The 26,561-nt window shown below is 47.6% G+C and overlaps 2 protein-coding genes across 2 annotated transcripts in view; one reads left to right on the forward strand and one right to left on the reverse strand.

Annotated features, from left to right (window-relative positions):
• The window catches only part of MTOR (mechanistic target of rapamycin kinase), a 163,661-nt gene that overhangs the window by 60,890 nt on the left and 76,210 nt on the right, over positions 1-26,561 (forward strand). Inside the window, 9 exon segments of the mRNA XM_044282096.1 lie at positions 6,592-6,759; positions 6,942-7,054; positions 16,683-16,845; positions 16,951-17,043; positions 18,097-18,165; positions 18,167-18,244; positions 18,335-18,477; positions 18,555-18,717; positions 21,248-21,393. Coding sequence (XP_044138031.1) covers positions 6,592-6,759; positions 6,942-7,054; positions 16,683-16,845; positions 16,951-17,043; positions 18,097-18,165; positions 18,167-18,244; positions 18,335-18,477; positions 18,555-18,717; positions 21,248-21,393 — 1,136 coding nt within the window.
• On the reverse strand, positions 22,294-25,772 carry ANGPTL7 (angiopoietin like 7). Its single transcript, XM_044282097.1, has 5 exons — positions 25,285-25,772; positions 24,375-24,475; positions 24,100-24,294; positions 23,095-23,293; positions 22,294-23,018 (listed from the first exon to the last, which is right to left on the reverse strand). Exons 1-5 carry the CDS (start codon positions 25,658-25,660, stop codon positions 22,849-22,851), a joined length of 1,041 nt encoding a protein of 346 aa, XP_044138032.1. The 5' UTR covers positions 25,661-25,772; the 3' UTR covers positions 22,294-22,848.

Consider the following 26,561-nt stretch of genomic DNA (forward strand, 5'->3'; position numbering starts at 1 on the left):
CACAGTGCTTCCTCTTGCGTTCCCCTTCCACTAGTGGTCCGCTTACAGGGGAATACCTAAGCATCTTGTGCTGCAGTTGAACTTCGCCACGGCTCTAGATGCCTTAGCTTCTTTCACAGTGGGGTGTGGCAACAGCCGATACCCGCGGGTGCTGGTGCTCTGCATCTGTGGTGTATGGGTGCTGCCGGGCGATACAGTAGCTGTTTCCACATGGGCTCCTTATCTTTCGGTGCTGTTTTGGTGCATGGTTGTGACATCCTTTGTCTTCTCAGAGGGGTTGCCTAGCAACATTTATGTGTCAAGTTGAGGGTTCACTGACTCTGTAGTCCCCCTCAGCTGGGGGTTCTACCCTTACGCTAGCATTGCTGTTGCTCCTGTTCAGAGCCCTTCTGAGGTAAAAGTGTTTAAGGCTAACTCTACTTAACTGGAGCAGTGTAGTGCCATGACTTCTACGGGATAGCCCCCCCCCCCCCCCCCTTCAGTTTTGCACCGACTGGCAGACGCTGGCTACTTCTGGGGGAGCAATATTTGCGTTACCACTGCATGCTATGGTTCTTATTGCTCAGATCCTTCGTCAGGTGGTGGATTCCGCTCGCGATACAGTTGTGGCTCCCCTTGCTTAACTTCCTTCTCTGGCAGAGTTTTGGCAACGCCTGTTGCATCGGCATTTGCACGGAGTGTTCCTTTGTGGCCTTCTATTTCAGAGTTCTGGCCCTGGCTGGTGGGTTGTGGCGCACTCCATTTTTCCTTCTACAGGTGAATCCTTCCCACTGGTCCTGGGTGTGCTACTTGTTTCTGCATTACTTTCCTTAAGACATGACTAATGTCTAGGTCATGTCGGCCCTCTGGTGGTCATACTTTCCACCGCCTGTTCCGGGGGTAGGCTACGAGACTCCCCACACCAGATGGAGCAGATTTGCTGTCACGTCTTGCCACGCTGATAGACGTTCCATTCCTGGACCGGAACACCCTTCTGTTTCTTCTTCTTCTCAGACAGAATGGCTACGGGCCTCTCCCTTCTGCATTACGGGACTGCGGAAGGTGTTCGAGGCGATCTGTCTGCGTTGGTCGCCCAGACATGGACTGGTTGGCCTCAAGTCTGACTCGGAAGCTTCCCACCTTTCTCTCCTGAGCCAGAGGTCCAGAAGCTTGCGGCGTGGGCGCCCTGATTCCCCTTTGGCAGGGGCCCTCCTCTCCTGCCCAGAGCTCTGCGGAAGATCAGGAAGGAGGGTATTCGACTATCCTAGTCACCCTGGGGATTGGCCGTCACACGTGGTATGCCGACCTCGTTCTCCTTCTAGGAGACGTTCCTGGTCACTGCCGCTCAGAAATGGCCGCCTTTTGCAGAGTCCGTTCTTCCATTGGTATTTCAGGTCTCCTCGTTCGCCAGCGGATGTCATCCGCAAGACTGCATCGTCCAGGATCTATTCAGGACCTGGAGGTTCTTCCTGGGTTTGTGTGGAAGCTGAAATGTCCGCCACTTCGTTTTTTTTTTTTTTCTCTTCCCCTTGATCCTGTCCCTTCTACAATCAGGGTTGGGCCTTGGTCTGGCCTTAGTTCTTGAAGGGTCAGGTGTCGGCGCTACTATTCTTTCCAGCGCCCTCTGCCCCCCCAGGCCGGTAAGGACCTTTTCTTCACTGAGTGTCACATACGGTTCATCCGTACTGTCTTCCTTTTAGGGTCCATTCAGACGTCCGCAAAATGGATCCGCATCCGTTCCGCAATTTTGCGGAACGTGTGCAGACCCATTCATTTTCAATGGGGCCGGAATGTGCTGTCCGCATCCACATTTGCGGATCCGCACTTCCGCATCCGTGCTTCCGTTTCTGCAAAAAAATAGAATATGTCCTATTCTTGTTCGCAATTGCGGACAAGAACAGGCATATTCTATTAGTGCCGGCAATGTGCGGTCCGCAAAATGCGGAACGCACATTGCCGCTTTCCGTGTTTTGCGGATCCGTGGCTGTGTATCCACAAAACACATTGCGGACGTGTAAATGGAGCCTAACAGTCTTGGGACCTGGATTTAGTCCTCTCAACGCTCCAGGTTTTTTCCTGGAGCCCTGGCGGGAGATTCTCTCCTACTCCTGTCCTGGAAGGTAGTTTTTTTTCTGGTTGCTGTCACTTCCATTAGACTGTGTCTGAGTTGGCAGCGCTCTCTGCGGAGAACCCTTCCTGGTTATTCATAGTGACAAGGTGGTTCACCGGCCTGTCCCTTCCTTTCTTCCAAAGGTGGTCTCTGACTTCCATTTTAACAAGAAACTTGTCCTTCCCTCACTGTGCCCATCTCTTTCACACCCTAAGGGAAAAGAGTTACACCATTTGGACGTTGTCAGAGCTCTATTTGGCAGCCTCCGGTTCCTTCCGCCGTCCGGCTCCCTTTTTGTCATTCCGGAGGGTCCTCTAAAGGGGTGGGTGGCCTCCAAGGAGGCAATTGCATGATAGTTTCGGTGTGCAAGTGCTGAACCATACGCACCCGGAGCAGCGTTCCGGTGGGCGCTTCTTGGGCTCGGAGGAATCGCGCTTCAGCTGCACAGTTGTGTAAGGCGGCTACTGATCCCCCTTACACACATTAAAAAATTACCAGGTGCATACTTATGCATCGGCGGATGCTGCCCTGGGCTGCGTGATCTTACAGGCGGCAGTTTTCTTAGATGCCAGCAGGGACGCTTGCTTCCATGGGTCTGAGGTTTTTCCCTCCCCGTGGACTGCCTTCGGACGTCCCACGGTTCCTGTGTCCCCCAATGAATATGGGTGAGAAAAGGAGATTTTTGTATAACTTACCAGTAAAATCTTTCTCTCTCTTCATTGGGGGACACAGCACCCACCCAGTATTGTTGTTCGGTCACAGTTGTGGCAGTTTGCTGGTTTAAACTCTGTTGGGTCCTTCGGCATGGTTGGTGTTCCATGTTTTTTTTTTTTCTTGATTCGCTTGCTTCTCCTACTGCGTGTTCACAAACTGAAGCTCTCTCTCCAGGCTTGAGGGGGTATAGCTTCCAGGGGAGGAGCTAACAGCTTTTACTAGTGTCAACGCCTCCTAGATGACATGGCTATACCCACGGTTCCTGTGTCCCCCAATGAAGAGCGAGAGAGATTTTACTGGTAAGTTATACAAAAATCTCCTTTTTGTATGGCTGGGATTTGATGCTGCTTTAGCGCTGTGGCCACAGGGCTGTTCAAGAGGTTTTATCCGGACTGATCATAAAGTGATGGTGTATCCTAGCGATATGCCCCCACTTTGTAAGATGACAGATGTCACTTTAACCACTTCAGCCCCGCTAGCTGAAACCCCCTTCATGACCAGAGCACTTTTTACACTTCGGCACTACACTCCTTTGACCGTTTATCGCTCGGTCATGCAACTTACCACCCAAATGAATTTTACCTCCTTTTCTTCTCACTAATAGAGCTTTCATTTGGTGGCATTTTATTGCTGCTGACATTTTAACTTTTTTTGTTATTAATCAAAATGTAACGATTTTTTTGCAAAAAAATGACATTTTTCACTTTCAGCTGTAAAATTTTGCAAAAAAAACAACATCCATATATAAATTTTTCGCCAAATTTATTGTTCTACATGTCTTTGATAAAAAAAAAATGTTTGGGCAAAAAAAAAATGGTTTGGGTAAAAGTTATAGCGTTTACAAACTATGGTACAAAAATGTGAATTTCCGCTTTTTGAAACAGCTCTGATTTTCTGAGCACCTGTCATGATTCCTGAGGTTCTACAATGTCCAAACAGTAGAAAAACCCCACAAATGACCCCATTTCAGAAAGTAGACACCCTAAGGTATTCGCTGATGGGCATAGTGAGTTCATAGAACTTTTTTTATTTTTTGTCACAAGTTAGCGGAAAATGATGATTTTTCTTTTTTTTTTTTTTTCCTTTTTTCCTTACAAAGTCTCATATTCCACTAACTTGCGACAAAAAAAAAAAAAATTCTAGGAACTCACCATGCCCCTCACAGAATACCTTGGGGTGTCTTTCCAAAATGGGGTCACTTGTGGCGTAGTTATACTGCCCTGGCAATTTAGGGGCCCTAATGTGTGAGAAGTACTTTGCAATCAAAATCTGTAAAAAATGGCCTGCGAAATCCGAAAGGTGCACTTTGGAATATGTGCCCCTTTGCCCACCTTGGCATCAAAAAAGTGTCACACATCTGGTATCGCCGTACTCAGGAGAAGTTGGGGAATGTGTTTTGGGGTGTCATTTTACATATACCCATGCTGGGTGAGAGAAATATCTTGGCAAAAGACAACTTTTCCCCTTTTTTTTTTTTTTTTTTTTTATACAAAGTTGGCATTTGACCAAGATATTTTTCTCACCCAGCATGGGTATATGTAAAATGACACCCCAAAACACATTCCCCAACTTCTCCTGAGTACGGCGATACCAGATGTGTGACACTTTTTTTGCAGCCTAGATGCGCAAAGGTGCCCAAATTCCTTTTAGGAGGGCATTTTTAGACATTTGGATCCCAGACTTCTTCTCACGCTTTAGGGCCCCTAAAAAGCCAGGGCAGTATAAATACCCCACATGTGACCCCATTTTGGAAAGAAGACACCCCAAGGTATTCAATGAGGGGCCTGGCGAGTTCATAGAATTTTTATTTTTTTGCATAAGTTAGCGGAAATAGATTATTTTTTTTTTTTTTTTTTTTTTCTCACAAAGTCTCACTTTCCGCTAACTTAGGACAAAAATTTAAATCTTTCATGGACTCAATATGCCCCTCAGCGAATACCTTGGGGTGTCTTCTTTCCAAAATGGGGTCACATGTGGGGTATTTATACTGCCCTGGCTTTTTAGGGGCCCTAAAGCGTGAGAAGAAGTCTGGAATATAAATGTCTAAAAATGTTTACGCATTTGGATTCCGTACGGTATGGTGAGTTCATGTGAGATTTTATTTTTTGACACAAGTTAGTGGAATATGAGACTTTGTAAGAAAAAACTAACAAAAAATATATATATTTCCGCTAACTTGAGCCAAAAAAATGTCTGAATGGAGCCTTACAGGGGGGGGGGGGTGTGATCAATGACAGGGGGGTGATCACCCATATAGACTCCCTGATCACCTCCATCATTGATCACCCCCCTGGTAAGGCTCCATTCAGACGTCCGTATGATTTTTACGGATCCATGGATACATGGATCGGATCCGCAAAACACATGCGGACGTCTGAATGGAGCCTTAAAGGGGGGTGATCAATGACAGGGGGTGATCAGGGAGTGTATATGGGTGATCACCCCCCTGTAAGGCTCCATTCAGACGTCCGCATGTGTTTTGCGGATCCGATCAATGTATCCATGGATCCGTAAAAATCATACGGACGTCTGAATGGAGCCTTGCAGGGGGGTGATCAATGACAGGGGGGTGATCAATGACAGGGGGTGATCAGAGAATCTATATGGGTGATCACCCGCCTGTCATTGATCACCCCCCTGTAAGGCTCCATTCAGACGTCCGTATGTGTTTTGCGGATCCGATCCATGTATCTGTGGATCCGTAAAAATCATACAGACGTCTGAACGGAGCCTGACAGGGGGGTTGATCAATGACAGGGGGGGTTGATCAATGACAGGGGGGGTGGATCAATGACAGGGGGGGTGGATCAATGACAGGGGGGGTGGATCAATGACAGGGGGGGTGGATCAATGACAGGGGGGGTGGATCAATGACAGGGGGGGTGGATCAATGACAGGGGGGGTGGATCAATGACAGGGGGGGTGGATCAATGACAGGGGGGGTGGATCAATGACAGGGGGGGTGGATCAATGGTTTATAAGGGGTTAATAAGTGACGGGGGGGGGGGGGGTTTAGTGTAGTGTTTGGTGCGACTTTACTGACCTACCTGTGTCCTCTGGTGGTCGACCCTAACAAAAGGGACCACCAGAGGACCAGGTAGTAGGTATATTAGACGCTGTTATCAAAACAGCGTCTAATATACCTTTTTAGGGGTTAAAAAAAATCACTTCTCCAGCCTGCCAGCGAACGATCGCCGCTGGCAGGCTGGAGATCCACTCGCTTACCTTCTGTTCCTGTGAGCGCGCGCCTGCGTGCGCGCGTTCACAGGAAATCTCGGGTATCGCGAGATGACGCGCCGATGCGTCCAGGAGGAACAAATCAACCACCTCCCGGACGCATCGGCGCGTTAGGCGGTCGGGAGGTGGTTAAAGTGAGCCACACATTTATCTCTACAGCGCCACCTGCTGTTTGTTTTCCTTTTTTTCTTTGTCCATGTCAGTTGTGTCTTCACACTTGCTCAGTTCCATCCCTCAACTGTCACCAGCCATATCTACTGTTAGAAGTTGTGAGAGAAAGGACATGCCCCTGAGATGTCAGCTTGATATAAATCTAGAAGAGCAGTTTGAGCAATGAATAGGAAACTCTGGACCCATGTGCAGTACATGGTTGGTTCTAGCTGTCTGATTTTCTTTTTTCTTTTCTTTTATTTTTTTCTTTCATAAATCTCATGAGAACCCCTTTAAGGAATATCAGTTCATACAGTATTCTACAATAACATGTCTCCAAGGGTAGCCTCTACTATAAGAGAAAGTTGTATGGTCATTGGTCTCTCATTTTCTTCTTGCAGGATTACTGGACCATGAATAATCCTATTCAGAGCACCATTATTCTGCTCATCGAACAGATTGTACTAGCACTAGGAGGAGAGTTCAAGCTTTATCTGCCTCAACTCATCCCTCATATGCTGCGAGTTTTTATGCACGACAGTAGTGCTGGACGCTCTGTGACTATTAAGGTAAGAGGTGTATTAATTTACCTGTTAAAGAGGTTTTCTCAGAACATTCAAAACTAGGTCCCAGCAGTGGTTGGACTTCTCAATACTGTTTTCACGCTGGGCAACTTATTAAAAACATTCATTTTCGAAAAAATATTTGTTTATTTTAATGATTTGTTTCTTTCTTTTTACTGTTTTTTCAGCTTCTTAATGCAATACAGATGTTTGGGGCAAATCTAGACGATTACCTTCATCTCCTGTTACCACCTATTGTAAAGCTGTTTGATGCCCCGGATTCTCCTTTACAAGCTCGGAAGTAAGTTTTCTATCATTACATGTCGGATACATATTGCTTCTTACTAGGCCAGCGATTGAAAGTTAAAGGGAACCGGTCACCGGGATTTTGTGTATAGAGCTGAGGACATGGGTTGCTAGATGGCCGCTAGCACATCCGCAATACCCAGTCCCCATAGCTATGTGTGCTTTTATTGTGTAAAAAAACGATTTGATACGTATGCAAATTAACCTGAGATGAGTCCTGTCCCTGACTCCTCTCACATACAGGTCACATCTCGGGTTAATTTGCATATATGTATCAAATCATTATTATTTATTTATTTATTTTTTTGTTAGTTTTTTTTTTTTCTTTCACAATAAAAGCACGCAGAGCTATGGGGACTGGATATTGCAGATGTGCTAGCGGCCATCTAGCAACCCATGTCCTCAGCTCTATACACAAAATCCCAGTGACAGGTTAAAGGGTTGTGGCATGTTTGGTGTATTTTCTACATACAGTTGCAAGAAAAAGTATGTGAACCCTTTGGAATGATATAGATTTCTGCACAAATTGGTCATACCACAAATTGGTCAAACCCAGTGGAGTTGTCACAACAATAGGCAATCAGTCTGCTTAAACTAATAAAACACAAAGAATTAAATGTTACCATGTTTTTATTGAACACTTTTTACAACTGCACTGTGAATGTTATGTGAACCCCTAGACTAATGACATCTTCAAGAGCTAATTGGAGTGAGGCGTCAGCCAACTGGAGTCCAATCAATGAGATGCGATTGGAGGTGTTGGTTACAGCTGCCCTGCCCTATAAAAAACACACACTTTCTTGGTTTGCTTTTCACAAGAAGCATTGCCTGATGTGTATGATGCCTTGCACAAAAGAGCTCTCGGAAGACCTACGATTAAGAATTATTGACTTGCATAAAGCTGGAAAGGGTTATAAAGTATCTCTAAAAGCCTTGCTGTTAATTAGGCCACGGTAAGACAAATTCTCTATAAATGGAGAAAGTTCAGCACTGCTGCTACTCTCCCTTGGACTGGCCGTCCTGTAAAGATGACTGCAAGAGCACAGCGCAGACTGCTCAATGAGGTGAAGAAGAATCCTAGAGTGTCAGCTAAAGACTTACAAAAGTCTCTGGCATATGCTAACATCCCTGTTAGCGAATCTACGATACGTAAAACACTAAACCAGAATGGATTTCATGGGAGGATACCACAGAGGAAGCCACTGCTGTCCAAAAAAAACTAAAAAACAAACATTGCTGCACGTTTACAGTTTGCACAAGAGCACCTGGATGTTCCACAGCAGTACTGGCAAAATACTCTGTGGACAGATCAAACCAAAGTTGAGTTGTTTGGAACAAACACACAACACTGTGTGTGGAGAAAGAGGCACAGCACACCAACATCAAAACCTCATCCCAACTGTGAAGTATGGTGGTGGGGGCATCATGGTTTGGGGCTGCTTTGCTGCTTTAGGGCCTGGCCGAATTGCTATCACCGAAGGAAAAATGAATGTCAGTTTATCAAGACATTTTGCAGGAGAACTTAAGGCCATCTGTCCACCAGCTAAAGCTCAACAAAAGATGAGTGTTTCAACAGGACAACGACCCAAAGCATAGAAGAGAATACGCCTTCTGGAGTGGCCCAGTCAGAGTCCTGACCTCAACCTGATTGAGATGCTGTGGCATGACCTCAAGAAATCGATTCACACCAGACATCCCAAGAATATTGCTGAACTGAAACGGTTCTGTAAGGAGGAATGGTCAAGAATTACACCAGACCGTTGTGCACATCTGATCTGCAACTACAGGAAACGTTTGGTTGAAGTTATTGCTGCCAAAGGAGGTTCAACCAGTTATTAAATCCAAGGGTTCATACTTTCTCGCCCAGTTTCCTTGGGGGACACAGAAGACCTTGGGTATAGCTCATCTCCATAGGAGGCGTGACACTAAGTGAGAACTGTTAAGCCCCTCCTCCACAGCTATACCCTCAGCCTGGAGAGAAAGGCTGCCAGTTTTTGCTTAGTGTCCAAGGAGGCAAGACACTCCCTGCTCTGCAGGGCTGTTTTCTCCTTGTTTAAATTTTGATTTTTACCTTTTTTTTCTTTTCTTTTTGTTCCAGACAATCAGGGACAACAGAGTCGCACTAGACCTCTCTGTTTCTCCCGGGGTCGAGCTGCGCCAGTGCCGGTCATCCGCACTGCTGCCTCCCCCACAGAAGGCAAGGTGGACCAGGGCAGCCCAGCTCCCCTGCATCCCGCCAGCGCAAGGGTCGCCCGCACGCCAAGCCCCTCTTCCAGCGTCCTGCCACTACGGTGCCAGTAGCTGAAGGGGCGACCCTGCTGGAACGGACCGAGGGTGAAGACGGCTATGGTGAGAGTGGCTTCTCAAGCCCTACGACCCCCTCCCCCCACCCCGGTCTCCTGCGTGACTGACGCCCATACTGGTAGCCTATCCAAGCAGAGTGGCTATTGGGTGGCCCTGCTGGACCTAGGCTGGTCCCTGGGGTGTCGCAAGGCGGCAATCTGCTACAGCACTCACCCATTCCCTCTCCTCCCCTCCATAGATCATAAGCTGGCTGCAGGATGGAGGTCCGCGCAAAGAGGGGGCGCTTGCCGGTGCGCTGCTCAGGGCGCCGCAAAAATTTAGTCCACGCTTCGCGGCCCGCTGGGCCGCACCATCCGGTGCTCCTTCCCGGGCCCCTGACTCTTCCTGGCCGCGGGGTGGGCTCCCGCGGCCGGCGTTACATGTGCAAGCTATGCTCCAACTAGGCCCGGCCGACCATCGGTCCGGTCGGCCGGATGCCGCAAATTTTGGCCCAGGCATCGCGGCCTGCTGGGCCGCACCTCACGCTCCTCTCGGGTCCCTGATTCTTCTGGCCGCGGGGTGGGCACCCGCGGCCGGCATTGGCTAGAGCTGTGCTCCAACAGGCCCCGGCCGGCCATCGGTGCATTCCGGCCGGCCGGGCGCTGCATAGTTTGTTCAGGCTTCGCGGCCTGCTGGCCGCAATTCCGGCGCTCGGGGTGGGCACCTGCGACCGGTATGGGGGCTCCCGCGGCCGGTATGTGGGCACCCGCGGCTGGCTTAGGCCCGGCCGGTACTTTAAATGCTTGCGGCCCCGGTCAGCCGGGCGCCGCTAAAATTTAGGCCACGGCCTACTAGGCCGCAAATTCAGGCCTCTGTGGGGCCAGATGCCTGTTAACCCTTTGGGTACTGGCCGACTCCTGATGGGCCTGTGCCCCTGTATGGTGGCCCCCCTTTCTGCCTCAGGGAGGCTGTAATATTAATAAAAAAATAAATAAAAAATAAATAATAATAATAATTTTAAAAAAAATTATAATTTTGTTTTAAATAACTGGACTTGTGGGCTGCGCAGGACGCGGCAGCCTCATCATTCGGTATGCTGTCTGTAGGCATGCCCCCCTCTCTTTGGCGGTATGTCGCGCTCCCCGGCTGCGGCGCTGGCCAGGGCATGTTCCCCCTCCCAGGCGTTTTCTTGCCCTCTCCCGGGATACGGCGCTGGCCAAGTGCATGCAAAGATTTTTTCTGGCCAGAATTCGTCACCCAGTTCTGGTGGCTGCAGGTGCATGGCCCTCCTTCCTAGGCGGAATACTGCACTCTCTGGCTGCGGCCTGGCCTTGTGCATGACCCCCTTTTCTAGGCGGACTGCTGCACTCTCACCGGATGCGGTGCTGGCCATGTGCACGACCCCCTTCCACAGGCGGGACGTTGGACTCACTGGATTCGTTGCCGGCCATGTGCATGAACCCCTTCATAGGCGGAATACTGCACTCTCCACGGATACGGTGCCGGCCATGTGCACGTTCCCCTTCCATAGGCGGAACACTGAACCTCACTGGATCCGTTGCCGGCCATATGCATGACCCCCCCCCCCCCCTTCCGTGGGCGGTGTGCCGCACTCTCACTGGATTCGCTGCTGGCCTTGGACATGTCTCCTTTCCTCAGGCGACATACGTACACTCTCACTGACTGTGTTTGTTCTCTCGCCAGTGCGTTGCTGGCCATGTGCATGGCCCCATCCATGGCGGGGTGCTCGCACTCTCACTGGATGTGTTGCTGGCCATGTGCATGACCCCCATTTCTGGGCGGAATACTGCACTCGCTGGGTGCGTCGCCGGTCATGAGCATGCCCTCTAACTTGGGTGGAATGCTTGCACTCCCATTGGAATCTGTGCTGGTCTTGTGCATGGCCACCCCTTATTCCATGGGCGGCATTTTGCACGCTCACGCGATCCACGGCTGTCCGTGTTTATGCGGTGCTGGACTGGTACACGTCCCCCTTCATTGGCGGAGTGGTGCACTCTCACGAAATTCGGTGTTGGGTGGATTTTTGCACAATCACTTAATGATAGAATAACCCTGTGCATGCCCCCTTTCCCTAAGTGTACCTTCCTGCGTTCTGCTGGACATGTGCGGCCATGGGCATGGCCCCCTTCTGGGCGGAATATGGTATGTCCTACTTTTCCGAAGTAGGTACTGGCCTTGGTATTCCCCCCCCCCCTTTTTTGGGGCGGGCTTCTGCACTCTTGCCAACTGCAGTGTTGGCCAGGTACATTTCCCCCCTTTTCTGGGCGGACTGCTTGCGTTCCATTGCATGCCGTGCTGGTCTTGTGCATGACTGCCTTTCAGGTTGCACTTTGCACTTCCGTTTGTACGGTTGGACTCTGGCTGATCCTTCGCTGAGTGACTATTTTTTGCAGTGAGCGGACTTTCTTGTGCGCTCTGTCCGTTGTTTGGGCCGGGTATGCCTTCTCCTCCCATGGGTGGGTTGGCCTTCTCACTGCTTACGGGCTACTCGTACGTATGCCTCCCTTTCTCCTGCGACATACCTTTTTTTTTTTTTTTTTTTTTTTTTTTTTTTTTTTTTCTCTTGAGATACGATGCTTGCAGCAAGCCTTGCGCTATTTCTCTAAAGAGCTCGTTCTGTCTATCTGTGTGAGCCTAAGGTGGTGTTCAACAAACAGCAAATGAATGCCCAATGTGTTCAAAGGTATATACCTTATATAAGTAGACGAGCTCTACTTGTTCGCTACTGCACCGAGCTGGGTGGTACTCATTCCTTTCGTTGGCCCTTCCGCCCGGGGTGTGTTCGTGGTCCCTAGATACGTACCCATTCGTCCTCCCGCGGCATTGTTTCCCTGCGTTAGTGGTCACATGGTCGAGAGTGCTGTCTGCAGCGTCCCTCGAATTCTGCGGTTTTCTCTGGCGGGACTACGGTTCCCTCGCCTACTACCATTTCCTCCTCTTCAGATGCGGTGTGGTATGAGTCCTTCCGGTTGGCGCCCTCTGCGCTTCAGTCTGATCTGTTACCAGGTTCGGGCCGCTCTTCTCGGGAAGGTCACCCAACTTCTCTTGGGTGCTCGCGTACCCAGGTCCGGAGGACCTCCATCTTGGGTTCTTCAGGGTATTCGCCTTCTGCGAGGCGGTGAACCGGGCGTCTCGGTGTAGCGGGGTTCTGCTCTTGAGCTGTCCTATGGCTTCCCTGTTGCCCACCCCTCCTTTCGGTTGGAGGGTGTTATGCCGGCCTCTGTCTCGACTGCCTTTTCTCGCCGGCTCTGTTTGGCTCCCGCTCGGTACAGATCACTCCGATGTGGCTTCTGTTCCGGCCACGCTTCAGAGGCTGTTCCTTCACTGCCCTCCCCTCTGGGGAGAGCATGGTTGTTCATGTGGATGGTTCCGGTGTTCCTTTTGGCCTCGTACTGTCTCCCTTGTTCACACTGGCTGTACTAGCTGTGTGCCTATTTACCGGGTCTGCCGCGTTCTGTCCTCCAGCTGGGTGCAGATTGCGTTTTTTTCCATTCTCGGCAATGGTTCTGCTATGGACTTACCTTCTCGGTAACTTGGGAGGACTACCATTCGGTCAGGATTGCCCTTGGATCTCCCACCCCGGGACTGTAGAACGTCTTCCGTTCTGCCCGTGTTACTGGTCTGCGCCTTATCTCGTTGGGTTTTCACCCGCTTGCCCAGGCGACTCTAGCGGGCTCGTTAGTGTTCGCTCCTGGCCGTGTTTCGTCCAGGATCTGTTGTAGGACTTGGGGTTTTTACCTGGGGTTCTGTGGGAAGCTGGGCGTTTTCCCCTCTCTGCCTTCTTTCTCCATGGTTCTGTCTTTCTCCAGTCCGGCCTGGACCTGGGACTGGGACCCTGTTGCTTCAAGTGTCGGCGCTGTCCCTCCTCTTTCAGCGTTCCACGGCCCTCTGGGCCTGTCAAGACCTTCTTCCATGGAGCGGCTCTTGGGTTCCTTTTGTACTGCCCTCCGGTACCGCCCTGGGATCTACATACTGGGTTCTTGGCGCTCCTATCTTTCCTTTGGAGCCGTTACAGTAGTTCTCTCTACTCCTTCTGTCCTGTGCGGTTGTGTTTCCGTAGCCATCGGGTCTCTGACTGGTGCCTGAGTGGCGGTCCTTGTTCCGAGCCTTCTGTCTTTCCCTAGGACAGGGCTGTTCTCCATCCCGTCTCTTCCTTCCTTCTGAAGGTGGTGTTTGTCTTTCAGTTCCGCGAGGCATTCGTCCTCCCCTTCCCGCCCCCGGGAACGGACACTTCACCGTTTGGACGTTGTTTGGGCCTTGCGTTTTTACTTGGAGATCTCCGGCTCTTGTCGACGTTTGGTCTCTTGTGTTTCTAGGAGGTCCGTGCAAGGGTTGCGGCCTCCAGGGTGGCTTTCCTCCGCTTTCTCAGAGTGGCTATTGCTGTGGTTACCGCACCAAGGCCAGGGTTCTGCTTTTGGTGTCACTGTTCATTTCACCAGAGCGGTCGGTGTCCCCTGGGCCGGAGGCATTGGGCTTCGGCCATGCATTTGTGCAAGGCGGTCACTGGTCTTCCTTGCACACCTTACCGAGTTCTACAGGGTGCATACTCGGGCTTCAGCGGATGCTGTCTTGGGCTGCCTGGTCTGCAGGCGGCGGTTTCTTGATGCCTTCGGGTGCTTCGCCTTGGTGCTGTAGTCCCTCCCCTCTTGGACTGCTATTGAACGTCCCAAGGTCTTCTGTGTCCCCCAAGGAAACTGGGCGAGAAAACGAGATTTTTGTATAACTTACCAGTAAAATCTCTTTCTCGCTCTTTCCTTGGGGGACACAGCACCCACCCATTCTTTGTTTTTCTCTACACGAGTTTCCGAGTTTGTTTTACCCGTTGGGTAGTTGGCTTGTTGGTTCCACTTCTTGGGCTTTGCCTTTTCTCACTACTTGGACACGCAACTGGCAGCCTTTCTCTCCAGGCTGAGGGTATAGCTGTGGAGGAGGGGCTTAACAGTTTTTTCTTAGTGTCACGCCTCCTATGGAGATGAGCTATACCCAAGGTCTTCTGTGTCCCCCAAGGAAAGAGCGAGAAAGAGATTTTACTGGTAAGTTATACAAAAATCTTGTTTTTTCCACCTGCACTGTGAATGTTTACATGGTGTGTTCAATAAAAACATGGTAAAATTAAATTATTTGTGTTCGTTTAAGCAGACTGATTGTCTATTGTGATCAGATCACATTTTATGACCAATTTGTGCAGAAATCCATATCATTCCAAAGGGTTCACATACTTTTTCTTGCAACTGTATGTAATAGTGCAGCATGCATACAGGAGATACTTGCTACTTTACCTGGGACATGCCATTATTATTTACTTGTATTTTACTAAGGTGGATTTGAGAACTCCTTGATCACTTGGCCCACACACGGGCAGTATCCATAGCGGGATTCCAAAACTGTGAACAGTTGTGTGCATGAGCCCTTACTTTCTGGGGTCGCTTGGCAGTTGACTTGCAGCTCTTAATGTTCAAATCCTGAGTATGGCTTTCCTCTGAGTACTTTACCCTCTGAAAACACGCTGATGGATTACTTAGTTTCATAAACGGTAGAATAACATTGTATACATGAGAGAGGGGGAATTAGACCATGAACCTGTAGACTGTGAAACTTCGCTTCCATTCAAGTGAGTGGAAGCTGAGCTGCAGTAACCCTGCACGACCGCCACACAGTGGACGGACATGTCGGCTTCCTGCTTGATCCACTGGGAGGAGCATTTACTAGAGTGCTTACTCCACTATTGTGGCATAAGTTGCAAGTTATGGCATATGACATATATTTTTGCCATAATTAGCAATAATAACTTTTTGAGCTTCTCGCCACTTTTCTAAAATGTCACAAAGGGGATGGGGCTTAGCACATGCCGCTGGATTTACTATAACTTACGCCCTAAACTGAGGTGTTGGGAGCAATGGTTACTTCAGGGCACACACAGAACATACTCTGGATGGCCCAAACAGACCGCCAGTAGAGAGGATTGTTCGATCTGCTGAGCGTGAGCAGCTCCCACGGTTTTTGTCCACCAAACAGACACAAGTGGCACCTTTATTACACGCCCCTTTCTCTGCCCGGACAAATTTCATGCGCTTAGCGGAAGAAAGTTTGGCGTTATAGCACCCACTATGTGTCCTGGTATTGACAGCCAGCCACTGTTGCCTTTGCTTGCAGTGCTGTCATGAACAGTGAAACCTGGACTGCTGTAGGCTTGAACCGTATAGTCTTTAGCAACTAGTCTAGGTTCTGTTTGGGATCTCACAACAGTTACAGTATAGAGGCCTCATGGTGAGCGCTTCAATCCGTGCTTTGCTGTGGAGCTGGTGTGATGATCTGGGGAGCCATCGCATACAAGGGACACTAACAGCTCAGTGATATGTACAGGACATCCTGCGGACATGTGTTGCCTCTCATGGCAGGGCTTCAAAGCTAGCGTTTTTTTTTTTTTGTTTTTTTAAGCAGGATAATGCTCGCCCACACAAATTGCTGGGTTTCCCCAGGAAGTTTTCCACCAGATTGCAACACTACCTTGGCTGCCCGGTCACTGGATTTATAGCCAGTCAAACATTCATGGGACCAGCTGGGATTGTGCAGGATCTACAAGCCCAGTGGTAACATCTGTGGGCAAATGTGCTGCAGGATACCATACAGAACAAGTATGCCTCCATGCCCAACTGTTTATCTAGTCTTGTATCCAGGCTAGAGGTGGCCCAACAGGGTACTAAGTTGTACAGTGCTTCCCCAATAAACTTTTCCTTTTGCTCTAATATTGTCATTGCTGACATAGATCATCGTTACATTAATACATAGAAAGTTTCATTTGATTCCAACATCTCCTTCTTGGTGCATTATTTTTTTTGTGTACAAGTCAAAGATGGCTAGTATCTGATTTGTTATCCCCTAAAATTGACTATCCTAGACAATAACAAGGGACAGCTATGCGGTAAACGGCCAGTCGTGAATTGATGCTGTGTGTCCAGTAGTAACAGATGTTCCCCAGAGAACCACCGTCAAGCCTCAAGTTTATTGGTAGCACTTCTGGCCAGGCCCAGATGTTTTAGCTTTGTCTGGAAAAGTGTGTGACATCTAACTATTTCCACAGACACACATGTGATGGTCTAAAGGGTTGATCTAGACTATGGTCATGGATTCTTAGAAGGTGCTTTATTAATATAGCGTATAGTGTACTGCATGGGGAGCCATGTATGCTGCTGCTAGTGTAGTCTGGGTGTCATATACAGTTCATGTTCAGCCGCCTCTGCAGCAACATGTCTACATTGTCATACTCTGTAACTGGTGTCTTAGTATCATCATCATCAAATATTTATTTCCCTCCTCAGGGTGGCTCTAGAAACAGTGGATAGACTGACAGAATCGCTGGATTTCACAGATTATGCCTCCCGGATCATTCACCCAATAGTCCGTACACTAGATTTCAGCCCTGAGCTAAGACAGACTGCCATGGACACACTCTCCTCATTAGTCTTTCAGCTGGGGAAGAAGGTACGGTAATAAGCTACATGCAGGTTATAAAAGAAAGGATCTTTAGAATCTTTCATGTTGTTTAATATAAGTGGAATAACTGTATATTCATGACTTTCTTCTCAGTACCAGATATTTATACCAATGGTGAACAAGGTACTGCTAAAGCACCGGATTTTACACCAGAGATACGAGGTTCTGACCTGCAGGATTTTAAAGGTAATGACACAAGAAGAGTTATTCTTAAGTTATTATCCAGAAATATGAATATATTAGGCGTACTTCTGCCATAGATTGCAGTGCAATTCTGTTTTAGGTGTAGAAAATTGTCTAAATATAAGCCAGCAAGGAAGCGGTCTTACATTTTTAGACTGGCACTGGATGTTCGAGCACCTCTTCTTAACGTCTGCGGATCCACCGTCAGATATAGGAGTATATAAATGACCCCCTTATTCTTTTTTTTTTTAATCAGATCTTTTTTATTGAGCGTTTGCAATGTAAATACACTGTTGTACAAATCACAAACAGAGAAGACAATCAGGTTGACCCCCTTATTCTTAATAAATTACCTGTACACCTTCAGTAGCTGTCGGCTGAATGCTTTTCCTCCCTGCTCCCCCATAGTCACACATGTTCTGTTTTGGCCAAGCATGCATGTGCTAATGGGGTAGTAAACTAGTGAGGGTGGCTTATCTTCCCTGAGAACAGAAGGATCAGGAGTTGAAATTCAGCATGTTCAATCCTTCCTTCTAACGACATCTGTTGGGGGAGAGTGGGGGTTGCGACTAACTTTTATCATATGTGTATGAGGGCCTTCTTGTTAACATGTCATCTACACATTAACAGCTTATTGCATTGTTTTCATCATTCATTAGGGGCTGACCACGCATAGTCTGGCGCTGTTCAGTACCTGCCAATAGTATCACGTGGGTAGATATTGACAAAGGGTAATAGTAACGCTCAGTTGTCAATTGAGTCATACATTTCCATGGAGGATAACTGAGGAATGGCACAAACCAGAGTTTAAATTTCCTCTATGGAGAGTGGCACATTTCCTTCATTTTTTACCAGACATCACTTTAGTCTTTTAGTGGACTGCTGTGCCTGGCTCCTGCACCCTCCCCATCTCAGAATAGTGTATATACACCCCTTCATGTTAACCAGACTCCTGTGGCATACATAAGCAGCGCAGGATTGGAGGGGGTTAATGCAGGGAAGACTGTCAATCATTGATTGGGCAGGAGTGCCTAACTTTATTTTTTATACCACTAGGGTTATACTCTTGCAGATGAAGAAGAGGATCCACTGATTTATCAGCATCGGACAGTGAAAGGAAACTTAGGGAGAAACCTTTTCTAGTGGCCCGTTGGATAGTGGACCTATGAAGAAGCTGCATGTCAGCACCACCAATCTACAGAAGGTAATGTAGGAAATCAGTGTCTGGAACATTCGAGACAATATCCTAGAAGGGCATGCTCTTAAAGCCTATTGGGTTTTCTCAAATTGTCAGGCCTGGGGAGCAGCCCGTAGAGTGTCCAAAGACGACTGGTTGGAGTGGCTAAGACGACTAAGTGTGGAGCTATTGAAAGACTCCTCTTCTCCAGCTCTTCGTTCCTGCTGGTCTTTGGCACAAGCGTATAACCCTCTGGCCAGGTGAGCTCTCTACTGGGTGGTTCACTTGATAGACCTGCAAGTTGTATGTGGCTGAACGTTTCTTCTTTTTTATGCAGAGATCTGTTTAATGCAGCTTTCCTTTCCTGCTGGTCGGAGCTGAATGAAGATCAACAGGATGAGCTGATCCGCAGTATTGAATTGGCCCTGACGTCGCAGGACATTGCTGAGGTCACACAGACACTCCTGAATCTGGCAGAGTTTATGGAGCACAGTGATAAGGTATGCAGTAAGTGTAGTATTCCCAGCAATCTGAGTGGTAGTTGTGCACAGTGCTCTCACTTTGTCATGTACGTGCAGGGAATTGTCCGAGGTTCCTCAAGATACAATGTTAACTGGTTCTGGTACGACCAGTGATGTTTTGTAAATGATCCCATCACACTATGGATAGCCAGTGATTGCCCCAAAATGTCATCACAGGATAGGAGAAAATTAGGATTTATGCGTAATAAGCAGTTAAGACAGATAAAGGAAAGTTAGAAGTCGTAATACACTGATTTTGGGACAATTATCAGGAATATGGACACTCATTCCCTATAATTGACTCGTATAATCAAGCATCCAATAAATAAAAAAACTCATTCATCGGCTGATCAGCACCTTTCGTCAAGATGAAAGATGTCCGATCATCATCAGTGCATCTTCCTGTGTGATCAGTATCGTGCTGCTGAATAAGGGAGGAATCGCTGCAGTAACAGTCCTTCCTCCCACATTCAGTAGGCACCGGCCAGTGCAAATGAGTGGCGATAGATGTGTGATCTTCTGTTGGTGCTCGCTCTGCCTGAACATATACCAGTCAGGAATAGACGCTGGCTGCTGTAATGAGCTGCCCTCACCAGGCTTCCAGAAGAGCAGTACCTCCTGTCACAGACAGAGGGCAGTACAGGACATGTAGTACCAAACTGTACTGTAAAGAGGAGCAACTAGATATTGGTATTTTACAAAAAAAATGGCCATGTTGATTGGTTGGATCTTGAGTCTAGTTTCAATTTATGATGGTTCAGAAGACTATTGTAAGTTTAAAATATTGTGTCCCAAGGGACCAGTGGACTTCCTCTAGTAATATTTTTTGGGTACATATTTTGCATAGAATCCACAGCACGTGAGCCGAGGTTGGCTCCTGTGGAGATTTGGGTATAGAGCAGAAGAACTTGGGCACAGGTCATACACAGCCAACCAGCAGTGTAGAAGGGAACATGGCTGCTGCACCCCATTGGGCTTGAATCTTGTATTTCTGCTGCCAGATTCTTTCATTTCAATAGGCAGTGCCATAGCTTGCAGAGGATGACCAGTGTGGGAAGTTTCTTTCCATGGTCTCGCTTGATGCTTTGGACACCCATAGAGAGCAGTTTGTGTGTTGGCAGACTTGTAGTTAAATCACTGCGCAAGGTGCCCACAATGATGTGCAACTGACAACACTGGCTAATCCCTCAGGCTGATGTTAGCCAATGTATCCCTGTCATGAACACATGGGAGCCCTTTTGTACCACTGTCAAGGTATCTCAGTGTGACATGGGTAATACCACTAGATTACCTACGGTGTGTGAACACTGTCTTAGGGGTGCTAAGGTATAACTTGCAGCCAAGCTCCCACATACCTCCATAGTGAGATCACTCAGGTAGTGGGAGAGATAAGGCTGTAAGCCCCACCTATAACGGGCCATGTGACACCGGCTACCAGGTGCAACAGAAAGCTACCAGCAGTGCGCAATGGCACATTCTAAACATATCAAGAAAAATAACTGCGTGCTGCTGGTAGCATTCTGTTGCACCTGGTAGCTGGTGGGGCTTACAGCCTAATCTAAATGCCAGTGCTAAAGTCAGTTCTTAACATCAGCCTGAGTGATTAGCCAGTGTTGTCAGCTGCACATCATTGTGGGCACCTTTCGCAGTGATTTTATGTATTTTTATATTTGCATCCACACATTATCCCATCTAGTGTAGGATGCTTTTGTGGTGCATGTGGTCCGCTGCTGACATCCTCCACTGTATGCATTTTTGCTGGGGATTGCCATTAGCAACGGATCACATGCAGAGGAATTGCTCCCCCAGTTATAAACACACCACAGTGTTTGGGGTTTTTGAGCATTTCCTCCTATTTAGGCCATTTTATTTCAGTTATTTTTCCAGACTTGTCGTTAGTTTACCTCATCGTTGCTTGAAGTTATGTAGCCATTCCCTTCCCTTCCTTATTGTCGTCATGCTCCCTTTCTCCTGACCACGGGTGAACACATGAGGGTTTCTAGTTGGAAATGGTAACTTTTTTGGCCTGAGATAGTCCATAGCCTGTTCGGCCTGCAGTAGGGAGTGTGCCTAATGTACACTGAAGGAAAACTGGCTTAGTGCCCATAGCAACCAATCGGATTCCTCCTTTCATTTCCCAAAGGAGGTCTGAAAAAGGTGGAATCTGATGGTTGCTATGGGCAATTAAGCCAGTTCTGCTTTACACCAGTGTAGATGAATCTCTCCCAATGAGTGTACATTAGGCACGCTACATACTCCTTACTCCATGGTTAGTGTCCATAATACTACCTCTACCATCTAGTCAGGATTCGGTATGGTAAAGGCAGCATGCATTACTTCCATAGAAGCCTCGTGATTTTGCTTCCTTAATGAGAATATTTTATAATGTTCAGTCCTGTCACATCCACGCTATATTTCTAGTGATGATTTCCACATTTACTGTGTGTCCTTGGGCTAGGGCTATATTTATAGTAATAATGTGACCTATGTCTGTGTCATATTTCCCTAGGGGCCCTTGCCATTACAAGACGACAATGGAGTGGTCCTCCTTGGAGAAAGGGCATCCAAATGCCGAGCGTATGCCAAAGCGCTACATTACAAAGAGTTAGAATTCCAGAAAGGACCCTCCCCCGCAATACTGGAGTCCCTCATCAGGTAGGGAAGCTGTCGCGCACGTGCGTCTCCATGTGTGTGGTCTGATCTTTGACATCATTTCAGCTCTCACCACTAATAGTGACTTCACAAATTCCACACTTTCCTACATTCAGATGACAGCTGTCACATTCCAGCCTCCCATACGCTTATGGCTGTGGCACACATGTGACATTTTGGTGCCCAAGAACTGAAGCTGCGTTTATTGTTGGCTTCCAGGTATTTATAATGGACTCCAAACGTTGGTTACAATATAGTGGCCTGAACTCATTTACAGTCTTCCCTGGGATCCATATCGCATCTGATTATTAATTTTGTCACCTATTGTTTAAGGGGCTGTCATTCTGACAGCCCCTTATTAAAACAAAGCCAACCTGATGAGCTGTTACTGGCGGAGTAAGTTGTGGCATCCATACATTTTTCCTTTCATGCTGCAATGTAGGATTATATGAAATAGGGGCCTGGGCTACCTGTTCTGCATTCTGGCTCACATGTGGGACCTTATTCTCCCCCCCCCCCCCCCCCCCCCCCCTCGAGCTTTATATGGCCTAATAGGGCATACAGAAAAGGGTTGTCTTAGTGTATTTGTTATAAAGGTTCATTAAAGTATATTGCTGCTTTGAGGACCTGTGAAACTTGAAGGTAACGTCGCTTTTCTCTTTGCGAAGAACATCAACTCTGCGTATTGTATGTTCGTACCCCTGACAAGAGCCTGGCCGGGTGCAAAGCACTTGTCAGAAGCTTCCTTGTGGTCACTTCATGTAATCTGCAGGATTGGTGAACTGGTTCCTGCAAAGAATCGTTGGTTTTGCGCTGTACATTTTACAATGTGCAGTTATGTGAACTAGACAAACGTCACTCATCTTTCATACTTGAGATTCCATACAATGCAGAATGACCATAGGGAGCAAAGTGTTACAAAAAAATCCTTTATTTTTGACCCTTCGGCCAACAATATAATTATTCCAGTTTTATTAAGCAAATAAAAATAGACATTACAGTAACTTAAACCAATCACATCGCGGGGAATGAGCTATGTACAGTCTTTTCATGGTTTGATTGGTAGTGTCTGCGATACTGGGGATCGATAGGATTGTCTTGTCCCCTAGTGGTTGTTCTATATAAATACATCTCCGAGCTGTGTGTGAGTCTTTCTGCAATTCTCTGGCAGGTCCTTCTTTTAAGTGGATGTAATAGTGTCATGTGGTGTCACTGATAGACCCCAGGATACCCTGCGTCTCTGAGTGTGGTGGTAATACATATTATTGCTATCATTACGGTATCAGCTCAGTGAGCTGCCAATCAGAGTTCTGCTCCCATTATTCTGCAGGTCTCTGCCTTCCCTTATGGAACTAGTTGCTTTTATACACAGAGCGGGCAGACTCTACAAGAAAAGGTATGAATAAAGGTGCCTTTTGAGGTGTTTTCTATGGCTGCTCAACAGGTTGCTGCAAGCTATCATGGCTGGAAGTCCTGAGCACGTATCTTCATTTCCACCCTCTTCAGAGAGTAGGTGGATCCATGCCAGCCGTACCAACTGATACCATCTGTTTGCTTGTTGTAGTCACCATCGCGGTAGAAAATGCCGTTGAGGTTTGAGTCTGTGCAGCAGTTGTACCAGTAGCCACCTGTAGGACATACAGTGCAGTGTTACGTGTGGTAAGTGGTAACAGAAAGTATGAAGTGCTATTGAATGACATTTACCTTTACGCAGCCCGGCACAGTCATCCAGGCACTTGTCATTGTCCTTGTCCTTTGTGCTGAAGGCTGTGTTGTTGTGGTAGCGCAGAGAGTCTCTGCCCGCGTTTCCGCTGTAGTTTCCCAGGAAGAGACGGTAACTGTTCAGCTCGTTTTCGATGGAGAACTGGGCATACTCTGCATATCTGACTTGTCCCTTCCAATCCTAAAGTTAATCAAAGACAGTGTTGGAACAAAAATTGTTAGTTTCTGTTGCTGCTGATTTGGATAAGTAAAAATTTGGGGGGTGACTCACAGGAGGTAAGTAATTAAACAAATCATGGTCTCTGATGAACCAGTGGAACATAAGATAAAATGTTCTCACACAGGACCTTAAGGGCTGATTGACATAACCACGCCCAGTCCGGGAAACGCGGTCCTGTGATCAGTAGCTGAACACGGGTCCTTTTTTGGTGGCAGCTTTGTAAAAACACCTCTAAAACCTCCAATAAATAACAAGAGTATTAGGTTGAGGTTTCTCTGCTTCCCCATTGACTTCTATTAAATCCTCAATCAAATTGGCTTCCAAGAAGTAACATCACTCCTCAAGCGGTTTTTCAAATCCGCTACTGAAAAAACCTTGACCATTTACACGGTGGGCACAAGGTGGAGTTTTTACATTAACGTCAATGGGGGAACTGTTGGGAGTTTTGAATGTAGATTTGCAGCAGAAAACTCCTCATGTTTTCCACTGCTAAATCAGTGTGAACATACCCAAAGGGGATCCCTACAATATATCAGCCTGTATCAGTCCAGACACTTAATCTCAGAGAGGATTGTTCAGATTGGATCAGCAATGAAAAGTATTAGGTCTGTACAGATCTACAGCCCTGAATAGAAATAATGTCTCTATTCACTGACAGTAGGCAGAGATCTTGGATATTATGAGGAATGTAAACACAAAGTATATAAGGAAGTAACAGGGTGTTTTTTTTTTGTTTGTTTTTGTTTTTTGGTGGAGCGAATACTCACCTCGAGCTCTACTCTTAGGACTGTTGGCCTGCGAGTCAGTCGGTAGATATTCTCATTTCCTAACCAGAAGTCTCCACGGATGTTTCCAAAGCCTTCCCGGTACTGCTTCCAGTCTCTGTTAAATGAGGTCAGACCCACTCTACGTCTTTGGATCAGAGTCCATCCTCCTCCATGGGTCTCCATGTCACAATACACCTAATGGCAAATGAATGCAGCGTCAGTAAGAAAGGCTTGTACATGACTGGTCAGCAGGAAAATAGCAGGCTATTTCTTACCTCCATCTCTGGACTCCCCAAGAAGCTATTGGCAGGCATCTTGTAGACCCCCGATATCTTGTAGTTCTTCTGATAGAGGGTGGAGCAGTCATAAATGGCGTCTGTGAAGGGAAAAGAAAGTCATGGTCGTGAGAATTTTCAAATTGCGGCCAAATGGTCTGGTTTCTACATGAAGTTTTGGAAGCAAAAAACATAAGTGAATTAAAATAATCAGCGAGAAATAATCTGTCCTTTATACCTTTTCTCCTTTTATGATGCACCCCTGATTTTGGCTTCTAAGCCTGCATGCAGAAACCTGATCATGTGGCCGTATCTCTGTATGCCCTCCAGAATCTGTCCCCTGCATGTTGTAAATCATTTGTGCTTTTCAGGCATTTTCTAAGAAACTGTAATAAACAATAAATTTGAAGGCCTGTGTGCGAGGACCACCTGTAGCCCGCCTCCAGCTATCCAGTCTTTCCATGCAGAGTTATGTTACTCCAGCCTGTCAAAAACTGACACCTGTGAAATTTCTGATTCTAAACGTAATTGCGATCTCGCCGCCTCCTCCTTGGGCACATGCAGAAATGAAAAGTATTACGTGCTCTACCATTTCCACCCACTACTCTGCTAGAAGTCAAAGCCTCTTTGATTTCCCCCCCAAGGGGACTAGTCTGACATTTGTTTTACAGATTTTGACACTAATCTAAGCTCTGGTGTTGGTGGGAGTGAGGGGGTGGGGGGGGTTCTGTGCATGTAGTATTACTGGCGAGGCCTGGGAAGCGTCTTAATGCAAGTCTCTGCTGGAACATCATTTACTGGGAATGCGTCTTACTGGTCTTGTGTTGTGTGTCTGTTGATGCTGATTGCTAAGCAACTGTCTCTTTAGTGGGATCATTAGATGTAATAAGGAGTACCTGGCACGTCTTACCTGCTGTGGTTTGGGTCTGCGTTTGGGCCGCTTGCTCTCGGGATTGCAGGATTTCTACCCGGTTGTTCAGCTCTGAGTACTTCTCCTCGGCATCTGTGATGCGGTTTTCCACTTGCTTCTGGCTGCTCTCCAGCTTCATCACCTGCATGACCACGTTCACCCAGTCAGTCTCCTGCTTCTTGGTCAGCTCTTCCAGCAGGCTACTCAGGTTGGCGATTTGGACCTTTAAATCTTTGACCTCTTCGCAGCAGCCGGGCATCTTCAGAAGCCCGTTAGCACCATGGGGCTTTTTCTTGGGAGCTTTCTGGGACAAGCAGGGGAAGACTGCTAGAGAAAGCATGAAGAAGCCAATATAGGCAAAGGTTGGGATGTTCATGATGAGAAGTGAGTGCAGGTATCTGTGCCGGATCAAGACGTCTTCTCTGTAGAGGAACTTGAGTCTTAAATGTAGAAGGTGGCTTCTCTGCTGTCTCCCTTTCACTGATCTGCTGAAGGAGCCTTTTGCAGCATCTTAAATAATCCTATCTTGTTGAGCCTTCCCTGCGTACCCTCCCATCGAAGCTCATCTCCTCCTCCACACCAGGTGCCAGTCTGCCTTTTCCATTCCTACAGTCTTCCCAAAAGTTTAGGGGGTGGGGCTTGGCCGAGCCATGCGTGTTTTCTCAGTAGTGTAATTCTTCTTCCCCCCCCCCCCATTAACCCTTTGTAAAAAAAAGAACAAACTATTGTATAACTCTTAAAGAATCGGCCAGCAATTTTGCATGCCTTCATCTCTCATCTTTGCTTCACTTTGGTGTGGAAGCCTTTGATGTGTGCATTTGCAAAGATCTTGGAGTCTCCTTGAAGACCTGTTCCCTTTAGCACCTTCGTGTAAAAAATTCTACCATTCCACAACCAGCACGTCCCTGCGTCTGCAAGCTTTAAGCTGCTATAACATAGGCTTTACATAATGACATTTCTGTGGAGGGTGATGACTGTAAACTTTACACCATTTGGCTGTGTCCTTCTGTCCGTCCCAAGCAGACCTGGACACCCCTCCCCACAGAAGACTGGTCCCCAGAGCCCGCTGCCGCTCCTAATGCCAGCTGAAAAACAGTCTCCTCATCGCCTAAGAATGCAAGCTTGGGAAAAGTGCTAGAGAGAGTGTGCATGGAGACGGAGAGCAAAAAGTGAAGTTGAGTCCTGGTTGGTGGCTCTGGAAGTCAAGGTGGCAGATGCTTCCTTTTACTTTTGTCCGCCAACTGTTAAAATAGTGATAGTAAATTCCATCAGGTGTC

This window comes from Bufo gargarizans, chromosome 2 (assembly GCF_014858855.1).
Source record: "Bufo gargarizans isolate SCDJY-AF-19 chromosome 2, ASM1485885v1, whole genome shotgun sequence".
NCBI lineage: Eukaryota > Metazoa > Chordata > Amphibia > Anura > Bufonidae > Bufo > Bufo gargarizans.